This window comes from Typopeltis vanoorti, chromosome 13 (assembly GCF_054136105.1).
Source record: "Typopeltis vanoorti isolate ZY-2024b chromosome 13, IOZ_Tvanoo_1.0, whole genome shotgun sequence".
NCBI classification, from domain to species: Eukaryota; Metazoa; Arthropoda; class Arachnida; order Uropygi; family Thelyphonidae; genus Typopeltis; species Typopeltis vanoorti.
The window spans coordinates 109,091,313-109,104,446 of record NC_143561.1 but is presented as its reverse complement, the minus strand read 5'-3'; the positions used below and the strand labels follow the sequence as shown (position 1 = coordinate 109,104,446).

General features: G+C 35.1%; 1 protein-coding gene across 1 annotated transcript in view; it reads left to right on the top strand.

Moving 5' to 3' along the window:
- Window positions 1-13,134, top strand: part of LOC150100463 (unconventional myosin-Id-like) — a 288,786-nt gene that overhangs the window by 195,623 nt on the left and 80,029 nt on the right. Inside the window, exon 13 of the mRNA XM_090403250.1 lies at window positions 1,837-1,914. Within this exon, the coding sequence (XP_090259376.1) occupies window positions 1,837-1,914 (78 nt within the window). The remainder of the gene's footprint in view (window positions 1-1,836; window positions 1,915-13,134) is intronic.

Below are 13,134 nucleotides of genomic sequence, written 5' to 3'. Positions count from 1 at the left end.
TCCTATTAATCCTCTCTCAACATAATTATTGTTAATCTCTCCCAAAGCTTACCTATTGCTTTCACGGCACATTGCCATTTTCGAAAAATCTATGCCAGTTGCATTCATCTTTCACACCGATCTACATCTCACTGCCATTTTACTCTCTCTGAAGCTACACACAAGGAACAAAGAAATTTAATAAATACAGAACTTTAACTACAATGAACACTGCCTACTGATCACAGCTATCATACAATGATATTTAACTAATCATTACTTTTTGCCACACAAAATTTTTAAATTTTAAACTTATCTTTTTACAGCACTTTTTCTTTCTCATAATATATGCCTCATAATATACGCCATGAAATTTCAGATCCATAGATGGAATGCTTCATTCTCACTTGGTGAAAATAAACTGGAAGAAATGGAGAAAACAAAGGATCTTAGAGTGATTATAGATATGTATATTAAAAAAAAATTGAAGTTCAGAGGACTTATTGCAAAGATTGTAAAGACAACTCAGAGAATTGCTGTAGTAATGAGGAGGAAATTGAACCATGCAAGATGAAAGGGTGCTTGTTTCATTGTACATTGCTTTGATCAGTTCAGGTATGGTCACTGGGATTTGAAGGGAATGAAATAACCTTAGAGAGAGTGCAGAGACTACTGCTATCTTCACTGGGCATCTACCGATGCCGTATGGTCACTCCGATGCTCGGTGATGTGCCACACCAGGCCTCGCCATGTAGTCCTGTTGTTTGCTTTTCTGGCGACCTCAACTCTTTGAAGATCAGTCACTCCACACATGCCATCCATCCATCTCATTGATGGTCTACCCCTGCCTCTTTTTCCAGGAACTTTACCTTCTATTACTGTTCTGAGAAGTCCCCCTTTCATCCTTTCTATATGTCCAAAATATTTTAATTTTCTTCTGTCAATATCCTTAAGAAGCCTTAAAGTTCTGCTGATCTTTTCTAACACCCGTTCATTTGTATGCTTTCAGTATATGATATCCTCAACAGTGTTCTGTAACACCACATCTCAAAAGCAGATATCTGTTTCTTATCTGACTTCTTTAGGTTCCAAGTCTCGCATCCATAAGTCGTTGTTGGAAAAACAACTGCATCCAAAATTCCCAACTTTGTTTCCATGGAAATAGATCCATCATTCCAGATTTTAGACAAGTCTCTGACTGTTTTAGCCATTCCTAACTTTTTCTGACATCTTCTGAACAGCAATTCTTCACATTAATAATGGATCCCAGGTACTCAAACTTGCTGACTTCCTCAATTCTTTCTCCATTAAGGTACACTTGTTTCTCAAGAGCTTCTCTGTTGTTAACAGGTAAAAAAAATTACCTGTTAACTTTAATTTATGTAGAATTTCTTAAACTGTTTTAAACTGTTCTATTTTTTGGAAATAAGCTAATCTTTACTATGTACAAACAAATGAGTTGTGCAAGTCACCAACCACTACCATAGAGTACTAAATCTCTGCTAATGGAATCAGATCACACTAGTATGTTTTGCCTGAAGTTTATTTGATGGTGGAAGGGGAATATCTCAGGATATTGTTGAAAAAAATAACAGATAATCATTATTAGAGATTCCATAATTTTTTTTTCCTGGGTGGGAGGAGTCTATCAAAACACCAAAGTTATTACTCTTTTGCTATATAAAATAAAATTGCATTTTATTTTATAAGCTTAATACCATATCTTCTAGATTAGAATCAGATGTTTTTTCTTTTTTTTTTAGCACTGCTTTTTCATTAAAAAATGATAGAATTTTCATATATGACAGCATTAAAACTTCACAGTATTCAGAATTATTAACTTGCTTTTATTTTTAGGTTACCAAGAGACCACTTACAGCAGGAACTTTATTCAAGAATTCGATGATAGCCTTAGTCCAAAATTTAGCATCTAAGGTGAATCTAATACAAATTAAGCATTATATAAATATACTAAATTAGCGATTTTACATTTTTTGGAATTGTACAGTTTTAATGTAATTGATGAAAATCTGTCTGTTATAGATGTTCTAAGACATTTTCTTATATCTTTGATTTTGTTTATACTATAATTCACTTATGGTATTGTGTACTGCTTAATCCACCATCTACTAAAATGATTTTTGTCCATTAATTTCTTGTGTTTTCAGGTTGATTCTGGAAGATTGGCTGAATCATCTTAAGATGACAGTCCATGACATATTGTTGTTTCTTATTAATGGAGTTGTTAGACTCATTTAAGAGGTTGCATGAAATCAGCTACATATACCACATTGCATGTTATCAATTCACACCCACATGTTCATAATACCTTGTGACAGTGCATTCTAGTGGCCCATCACTCTCCATGTAAGAAATATGCTCTTTACTCCCTTGTTTTCCACACATGCCACTTCGAGGAATGACCCCCCCCCCTTTAGCCATTCTCACTTGTTGTATATCCTTTTCTCTTTCAAACAGCATCAGATATCATTACAAATAAGTTGAATAGTAGTGGTATACAAGAAGTGAACCTTATGGCACACCACTTGCTACTTCCTTTTCTGTGAGACTTCTTACTGAGCAAATTTACTGTTATCTGTTAGACAATTTCCTATCCATTTTGCTAAGCTGTTGTATATCTCCATATCTCTTAACCAACCTAAAGTCTGTTAACTATGCCTTTGTGAAGTTGGAAATTATTACCGTATTAATCTTTCTTATTCTTCATGTCCATGACTGTTTCACTAACAGTATGGTGTTCAGTGGTTTTCAGCAAAACTGTTATCTTCTTGCATATCTGCTTAGTCTGTAATAAAACGAGCAGTAGCAGTACATGGCATCAATTTGCTGAGTTCTTCGAGCCTTATGTGTTGGGAGTGGCATTAACCCTCGATTGCCCGAATTAATTATTGTGATTAAAAAAAATTACATATGCTTACAGATAATTTAATACTGAACTACTGAACACATTCGGTGAAATTTTACATTCTGAATTTTAATTTTTTCAAAATAGGTCTGTGACTTGGAAGTCACACTGGGCAGTTCTGACCCGAGTCAGAACTATATGTCAGATATGTGTATATGTCAGTTTATGGAATTCCAACATTTTGGAATTCCATAAACTGACATATGAGTATACATATAGCATCCAAAATATTGTTAGATTTCATTCTTATCAGTGACTGGTTTGGATGCATCCTTTTGTATATTGCATATAGATTTGTTTGGTGTGCTGTATTTTCTAAAATGTCATTGTCCAGTAACTGCTTAAAATAACTAACAGGTTCATGGGGAGATCCTGGTCCAGGAGAGAGGCTTCCTTTCCCTTGTTGAATGGGCCGAGTAGAGCAGCAAGTAACTTTCTTTCAGTTAGTAGTTAGATAATCAATTAGAAGTGTCATCATTCATTTCACTGTCCATAGTTATGTTCATTTTCACTGAGTTGTCTATCAACACCCTCTTCATCATTATCATCATTGCTCTCAGGAATAATAATAATAGATATAACATTGTTACCCATATTAATACTTACTTCATCATCCTCATTACCTGAAGCCAATACAGAATCTTCAGATACATAACCAGAAATTGGTCTTATTTGAACATGCTCCTGCTCGTTTTTCTTCCTTCCATAAAATGTTTTTACATATATGGCTATCTTTCTGTTAATGCCCAGTGATACTTGAAAGTCACAAACCTAATTTCATTCATAAAAACAGTAATAATAACTTTTCTAAGACAATATTCATGTCATATTGAAGCATTATACTTGCATTTCAGTTTATATTTTTGTTTGTTACAAACATGAAGAATAAAGCTGTAAAATGGCATACAAACAAGGACTAAACAACTGAAACATGTAGCATCAGTCCTGTGTTATGTCGTTGTTTTCTTAAATATTTTACCTCTATTGTTCTCCTTGTGCCTACTGAGATCTGGCTTCTAAACTGACTTTCTGGGGCCGTTTCTCTCTTCGAGCTCTGACGAAATTTATTTGTTTATGATGCGCTAGTCAGAACTTTAGGATAGAAACTTTTATCCGAAGAAACTTTCCCAGAATTCCAGTAATACCTTATGTGGATTAAGTGGTTAGGTAGATAGAGTTCTCAGTATACAGTCATGGCCTTGACAATCTTAAATTCCCCTTTTTTCCTCTAAACATATGTTCCATATTTTCATGAGTGGTAAAATTCAATCTCTTACTCAGACAAACTCAGGTATACATGGGAAAACATATTTATTATTTATCTAAGAACATAATTTAAACAACACATATAATCAAGCAAATCAAGGTTAATACTAAAATGCAAGTAAAGCAGGGTAATAATAATCAAACAGACAGGCTATTCAAACACACTCATGAGAATCTTATGTTCATCTATATCACAAACATGGATGTCGGTATTAGACTAGATTACTGCTACTAACAACCCATACACATTAAACTTGGTCTAGACAACTTATGAACATAGACTACCAGTCCAATTTGATTAACATAACACAGGAAACTGTCTCAAAAATCTGTCTCTCTCTTCTTTTCTAAACTCTGTCCATTTTACACCTTCGTCACCAATAGATAACACAAAAAAGGGAAGATTTGCACATTATCACCTTGTTAGATGATTTCTCGATCCTTCCGTCTGTTCTTTGTTATAGATTGTCCCTCTGTACGACGGATTGCTATCACGTACTCATCCCGAATTAGCCACTTGTTTCTTCTGGGCTTACGAATTTTTCGTGTTGCCATTCCTAACATGATTTACCTTCAAAGGAATCCTTTGCTTTCTCATCAGTTGGATCATACCGATGGTCTAAAACTCAAACACTGCTGTCATCTCGTGTTATATTTTCTTCGATTCACATCACCCAGCAATAGAAAACATGCTGCTGCTCTGCCGTCTTCACACGTCTTGTTGGGTATCAGTCATGCTGATCTGCTCGGGAACTTCGAGCAGGAGACCCACGAGGAGGGCACACACGACTGGGGAACACCACAGGAATCGGGAGAAAAAACGTAAAAAGAAGCAAAAAGAGGCCCCTCTCAACGATGTGAATCTGTTTTAAACCCCATTATAGCACCCTCTTTCTGCACTCCATCTACAACACTCCAATTTACTGTCACCGAGTGACTCCACCTCCTTGCTGTACGTGCATCGCTCTTTTCGGGGAACGCGAATTTCTTGCACCTTCCACAAATGCCTACTCATCGCTCGTTACGTCATCCTTGGTGGTTAAACTGCAACCTTTGAACTTTTGTTCGCACGATGATACACAACTTTATACCTGGCATATTTTAACATTGATGCCATGTTTTTGATGATGTTTTTGACAAATTAAGATTCCATCTATTTTAGACAATAACCTTAAACATAGTACAATTTAATATTTATTTCCTCCTTTGATTTCATTTTAATTTAAGATTCAACCTCTTCTTTTATATTTTAATTCCTTTTTGAGCAAAGTTAATATCTGCATCTTCACATATTATGTCTTTTGCCAAGAGGACAAGTGTGCTTTTGCTTGGTATTGTTCTCTTGTTAAATCTTGAATGGAGTGGTTCTATTCTTGATAGAGCCATCATTCAAGATCTAACAAAGGCCCCTTCCTTTTCAAAAAAATTTTCCCTAGAAAATTTTTCCAACTTCTGGTTTTCTGTCTCCTCTCTGGAGATGACTCTTCCATCTTGATCTCCCAAAATTAAACTCATGCCTGGCCCAGGATGCATCTTCTGTGCTCTGAGTGGACACGTGACACATGTTGTGAATATTGCCTTGCTCGTCCTGCTTTCCTTGAAGCACATCTTTGTCATTTTGTTGTGAGCCTTCTCAGATTACTATTATTGCTGACTTGGCTATCTTCAACTGCCTTGTCGTTGGATTTTCCTTGTTTCACTCTAGCCAGTTGTTCATTCTCTGATCCTTCAGCTTGATCTATATCTCCGGCATCGGATTTCTGGTTCTCATGTGATAAGGCAAGCTCTTTTGAATTTGGCTGAGTGCAATCCACGTGGTTCTCTTTGTTCTCTGTCAATTTAACATCCTCTATGTGCTGGGGCCTACTTTTCAGCAGGATGTCTCCTTTACTCTGATCTCTAAGGCTCTGGTATGTTGCCTTAGTATTTTCTTTGATGATGTGAATCTGTTTTAAACCCCATTATAACGGCCTCTTTCCGCATTCCAAACTTGTCTACGACGCTCTCCCATTTGCTGTCACTGAGTGACGCCACCTCCTTGCTGTACGCTCATCGCTCTTTTTGGGGAACGCAAATTTCTTGCGCCTTCCACAAATGCCTACTCATCGCTTGTTACGTCATCTTTGGTGGTTAAACTGCAACCTTTGAACTTTCGCTTGCACAATGATACATGACTTTATACATGGCATATTTCAACATTGACGTTTTTGACAAATTAAGATTCCATCTGTTTTAGACAATAACCTTAAACATAGTACAATTTAATATTTATTTCCTCCTTTGATTTCATTTTAATTTAAGATTCAACCTCTTCTTTTATATTTTAATTCCTTTTTAAGCAAAGTTAATATCTGCATCTTCGCATATTATGTCTGTTTTGCCAAGAGTACAAGTGTGCTTTTGCTTGATATTGTTCTTTTGTTAAATCTTGAATGGGGCTCATTCTATTCTCGATAAAGCCATCATTTAAGATCTAACACCTGGATATACAGACCTCTAGTGGTATAAATATGCACTTTCTAGTATTGCCAACACATGAACCATACTGTAACTTAAAAGTCACATTGTTCACAGAGGAATGACATTTATAATAGCAATAAAATAATGACAAAACTGGTTTGTGACTTCAGAGTTACAATGGGCAATAGAGGGTGAAAAAAAAAAAGTATTCAAGGAGGACCTTCCTTTCATAGTCCCATTCTGATCTTCATGGAGGCTGTAGCTAACAGTCCAATTTTGTAGTCATAATCAATTTCTCCAAAACTTGCACCCAACTTCAGATAGACTATCTCGAATTAGAGACCTCTGTCTTTGCTGCTTTATGCTGTAATTTTTTTCTTCCTTTTTTCTTTCTGCTCTGTTGATACTGTCCTCCATATTGCATGAGTCATACTTAAACAGACTTGATATATCTATTAATATCTGCCTTGAAAAATATGTAACTACATCCATGATCATATATATGGCAAGGCAGAACTGGCAGACAATGCTGTGGACATTCCTTCATACAGGATTAAATGGAAAGAGGCAACAGTGCTAGGAGTTGCTATAGGTCTGAGAGATTATTTTCAGAATAGGCATCAGTCTATTAGATTTTCCTGTAGGATTTGTAGTTTGATTTATCTCATTTCTACCCCCTCCCTTCATGATTAGTGTCATCAGCAAAACAACTTGATATTTCTATTCAAATAGTGTACTAATTAAATTGTCCAAGTTTTTCAGTAGATTCTTGGTCATTTGATTTTTCTTAAGTGCAGCTCCACCATTTCTTTGATTCTACCCCCATGGAAAGGCTAGCAACTCATGTTGCATTTAGTATTATGTGTAAGCTAAGAGTTACACTTTGGGAATCTCATTCTAAAGACAGTGTGCAACGTTTTTCATACCACTTGTAAGCTGGTAGTAGTCTCATACTGAGTGATCAAAACTGTCTGTAGTCTAAGGACCTCCACAAACATTTATGCCATAACTGGATTCAAACCTATGGCCTGTTGGCCAGAAAGCAAAATTGCTATTCACTTTATACCAGTCTGAATATGCTGCTCTTTGATACCTATCTGTCAGCTGATTTCTTATCCATGCTGCCAACTTCATATCCATTTCCAAACTATTTATTTCAGTTTGCTTTATACCTTTCTGTACTGTATCCTGCCAAATGCACTTGTGAAGCCCAACATTATGATGTAGTCATTTCTTTTGTCTAACTCAACTGTCACTTTATAGAGAGAGTAAATTACTTAAAGAACGAAAATTACTTTTATAAACACAAGTTTATTAAATTTGTGTGAAAGATAGCTTCATATATGGGCAAGTCAGTGTTCTCAATTTTATTCCATATGTTGCCTAAAGTCCTTTTCATTCATAATGAGGAAACAATATTAGTAAGTCTGGTGTTGATATTCCAAGCCATCAGATTTATCTATTCCATAGATAAATCTGATGGCTTGGTTTAAGATAATGCTCATACTTCTGTGATATCTATTAAAGCCACACTGGGAACAGTATTCTGCTGTGGGATATCCTAATGCCAAAGCCTGCTGTACTTGATGTATTGGCATCTGCATCCCATGAAGAACCTGCAATATCATCTTTCAGAAATTGGCAAGTTTTTAATTTCAAGCAACCTTTGAAGTGATTTTTGAAAATCAAGGATCTATTAAGTCATTCCAAGATAGTTTGGGGTTCTGTTGTGTTTAACTACACCTGTTAATTAAATGGAAAATGGTGATTCAGTTCTCTGCAGATTAGGTTGTGAGTGCCACAGTTCAAAGTAGTCAAGTTTGGATAAGTCATTTGTTAATGCATTCTCTGCAACTTCACGTCTTACTGAAGTGAATAAAATTTCTGTTTTCTTTCTAGCAAAAAAAATATATTTTCCAGTCTTACTTTAGATACACCCAGATTTCTAGACAAGATGAGATTTCGTTTACTTGGGATAACTAATATCCAATCTCTTTGGCATCAATATATTACATGTATTAACTTATATCAGCATGCAAGAAATTCATTTCTTTGAAAATTTAAAAAAAAAAAAAAAGTACAACACTAATTTTAAAAACGCTTTTCTAAAAAAAAAAAAAAAATTAGTGTCTGTATTTTTGAAAAGCTATTCTATACAAAATTATAAGTACAACCAATGAATACTGTTCTTACTTTAGGATTGGTGTACCTAAGCTCTCCCTAAAATACCTGACTTGTACCCAGAGAGCCCTTAAGTTGATAAATGACTGATCACTCCATTTATTCTTTCTGCTGCTTGCATTTCCTACAAAATAATTCCATTATCACTGTTCATTAGAATTGTCATTAATTCTCACATGCTTCTCTAAATTTCTTAAAACATGCAGTGGTTATTCAATATTTTACTGAACAAAGTTTCTTTCTCTTTGTTGATTTCTTATACTGCTCACCTTTAAAATAGCTTCTCTTCTATATTTCCTTGAGAACAGCCTACAATTCCAATCTAGTATTCAAATACACTAACTTCTTTCTCCTCAGCTTTCTGTCTGTGTACAGTACTATGGTACTGTGTATCAGTCTCTTGTTTGTGATTCAGTAGAAGGTGATTGTTAATGTTAACATAATTCATAATGTGATTAACTTGCTATGCATGTAAATTATGCAAGAAAAAAAAAGAATTTAATATCAACCACTTATATTTCATGAATATCTCATCAGATTGAATGCACATAAGTATATGAACCATTACATTAAGCTAAAAAAGAATGAACAGAAGTTAATGCTTGTGTTCTGCTGCTGTTTGATCAATCACATGATACTATTACAAACCTGTAGGAATTGAGAACATAATCATTAATACAGTTAATGACTGGGGCAGAGGAGCACAAAGCTAATTGCACAAATTGTGTGGAACAGGGATGGTTTAAGAAAGAAAAATTACTAAATGAAAAATAAAATTAAGACAACATGAAATTACATATACAGACATAAAATAAAAACATTTCTATACAATGAATAGAAAGTGTATGTAAGACGTCATAAATAAATCAGCCTGGGAGTATTATTGTACTTGTTCTCTTTCACACACGTGCACACACACACACAGTCTTCTATATAATATGCACACATATCAGGGATGTATATTCCGGGTGTATGGTGCACACCCATGGAATAGCAATATCACTGATATATATTTTTGCATTTATTCCTGATAAAGACTACCCTAATTGTTTCCTGGCTTTGTGTGATTCCTAAAATTAAACATAATATACTAATGCTTCAGGAAGAGGATACTTTTTGCATTGCATAATATTAGTGTTAATAGCCCAGGTCACAAATATGGACAGTTCTTCTGAGCCCTTCGAACAGATGTGCAAATGGTGCAGCATGTCAAATTCTTAGCCTTCCAGTAGTTTTAAATGGCCCAGAAAGTGAAGCAGGGTGTGTGCTGAGATGAGCAGCCAGAATTCACTGACTGTGATTGGTTATTGTGTTAGCCAATCCAATTGATCACTGTCATTTGTCATGGGTTGCTGTTTTTGTTTTCTGAGTGTAATCTGCTTCGTGTGTGTGAACTGATGTGTTCAGGACACTGATATAGACAACTAATTTTCTAAAAATAAGTGGGGAAATGGGGATTGTGGGGAAATGTAGATAGCCAACAGTGTTGGCTATCTGCTGAATATCCTGTTAGAGCTTTTGAGGATTCTATGATTGTAGTTGAAGGAGGAAAGCCTTGTCCTTCTCTTCTAAATTTACTATTATATTGACACCTTTTCAGTAATTCAAATATACCAACCAAATATAACATTCTCCTTCATTACTGTTTTCTGATATATCTTAAAACAAGCTCATTGTCCCCACTTCTCACAGATTTTGTTACAATTAATTGATGAAATTAGTGTATTCAAAGTTATCCTACAATTAATTGCATTGGACAAATTAAGATGAGAGCTGATGCACTATTTATTACGTGAATTTTGTAGCATATCAGTGGAGATGCCATATATATGGCATCGCATGCCCATTTCGGTGGGTGTTCTGTTGTGGCTATGCAACCTCTGCTACAAAATTCACTGCAATTTGACTGCATGATTGCATTTTTATTGATGTATGCAAGAGATTTAAGAGTGTATAGTACATCAGTGCCCATCTTAATTGGTCTAATTCAATTAATTGTAGGATAACCTTGAATACTTTAATTTTTTCAATTAATGTAACCAAACCTGTGCAGAGTGGGAGACAATGTGTTTGTTTTAAGATACTGTATATTAAAAAACAATGAAGGAGAATGCTATATTGAGTTGGTATATTTGAATTACTCAAAGGTGTAAAATTTTCAAGAGGAAGCTTACCTCCTTTGACTACAATACTGTTACCCATTGTAAATATGGTCAAAAAAGTTATAAATTCTATTGAAAATTATATATTTAAAAACTTGTCTATATTATATATAAAAATTGCCTACGACATCAATTCACACTTCGTGTACACAAAACAGATGAAACTCAGAAAACGAAAACAGCACTTCGTGACAAATGACAACATTCAATTGGATTGGTTGACACAATAACCAATCATGACCTCTATGTGCTGTTGTCTCAGAGCTCACCCAGACTCGCCTTCTGAGTCATTGAAAACTACTAGAATGCTAAGAATTTGACCCTCTGCATCATCTGTATATCTTTTCAAAGGGCTCAAAAGTTATGTATTTTAAATGCACACCTGGACTATTAACTCAAATGTGATGCAATGTTTACACATCAAAAAGTGCCCTCTTCGTGAAAATTAGTATATTGTGCGGAGGTTTCTGTGGTTAAGAAGTTCAATCGAATTATTTCAGTTTTGTGACCATATTTTTATTAAAAAAGACTGTTTTTAAAAACTAAGCAAGTATTAAAAAACAAACCCGACAAGTTTTGTGAGAGTCATCAGACTAACATCTTCAGGGGTAAAGATAACTAGCAGTTTAAAGCACAAACTACAAGAAATTATGAAAAAACAAGTTCATTTGTTAGTATTATGAACATCAAAAGAGTTCATTAAAAAACCGAATAACAGATCTATACAACCAATAATACGCATTAGCTGGAAACAATGCTATTTGATGTCAAGTTCTGTGATTCACTTTCACTCTGTCCGAGGTCTGAACTGGATAAAATTTTGATAAACGCTGACCAAACTTGATTTAAAATCAAACCTTGATTTTTGTTGCATTGCATAGGAATTTTGATCATATTTGTTGCCTCTTTGAATTTTCTTGTAAAACAGCATTTATCAATGTAGGACATGTTTGTTCTGTCCCAGAGTACATCATGACCAGTAGAAGTTGTGTGAAATGCCAAACCAGACTTATGTTCTCTCTTTTTTTGTACGTCCTTTTGATATGTTCGCTCATGCGGATTTCTCCCGATTCTTCCCATCTGGCCTACATAGCAGATGCCACAGGAACAGTGAACATTGTGAACTCCTGGTTGTTTCATTGGGTGATGTGGAGGTTTCAGAGGATGAAGATTTTGATATGTTTTCAAGTGGTAGGAAAGTCACTTTTATGTTGTACTTGTAGAGAAGTTGGGCTAATTTATCTGTGACATTCTTGATGTAAGGAAGGGTGACTGCGTTCTTGAAGTCTTGTTTATTTAAGTTTCCTGTAGGTGCTGTATTGCGAATTTTCTTAATTAACTTAGTTTTGAAACCATTCAGTTGTAGGATCTGTGTTAAGTATTATATTCTTCTTTCTGCTTTTCTTCTGTGCTGGGGATGCTGTATGCTTTATCCCTTGAGGTTTTATGAGGCCTATTTTTTGCTTGGGATGGTGGTGTGAGGTAGCATGAAGGAATCTTCCTGTGTTTGTCGGCTTTGTTTTTTTTTTAATTCCTTTCTATAAGGATGGATAGGAAAGGAAGTTTATTTTCTTCTGGTTCCAGAGTAAATTTTATGTTAGGATGTAGGTTATTAAGATAGTCTTTAAATGCAGTCAGTTCTAGTGCTGTTCCTGGCCAAATGAAGATATTGTCCACATAGTGGAGCCAAATTTTTGATTTGATGTGCCAATTTTGTATATCATTATTTTCAAAAACTTAAATAAACAAGACTTTAAGAACACAGTTACCCTTCCTTATATCAAGAATGTCACAGATAAATTAGCCCAACTTCTCTACAAGTACAACATAAAAGTGACTTTCCTACCACTTGAAAACATATCAGAATCTCTTCATCCTCTGAAACCTCCATATCACCCAATGAAACAACCAGGAGTTTACAATATTCACTGTTCCTGTGGCATCTGCTACGTAGGCCAGACGGGGAGATCGGGAGAAATTCGCATGAGCGAACATCAAAAGGACGTATACAAAAAAAGAGAGAATATAAGTCTGGTTTGGCATTTCACACAACTTCTACTGGTCATGATGTACTCTGGGACAGAACAAACATGTCCTACATTGATAAAAACTGTTTCACAAGAAAATTCAAAGAGGCAGCAAATATGATCAAAATTCCTA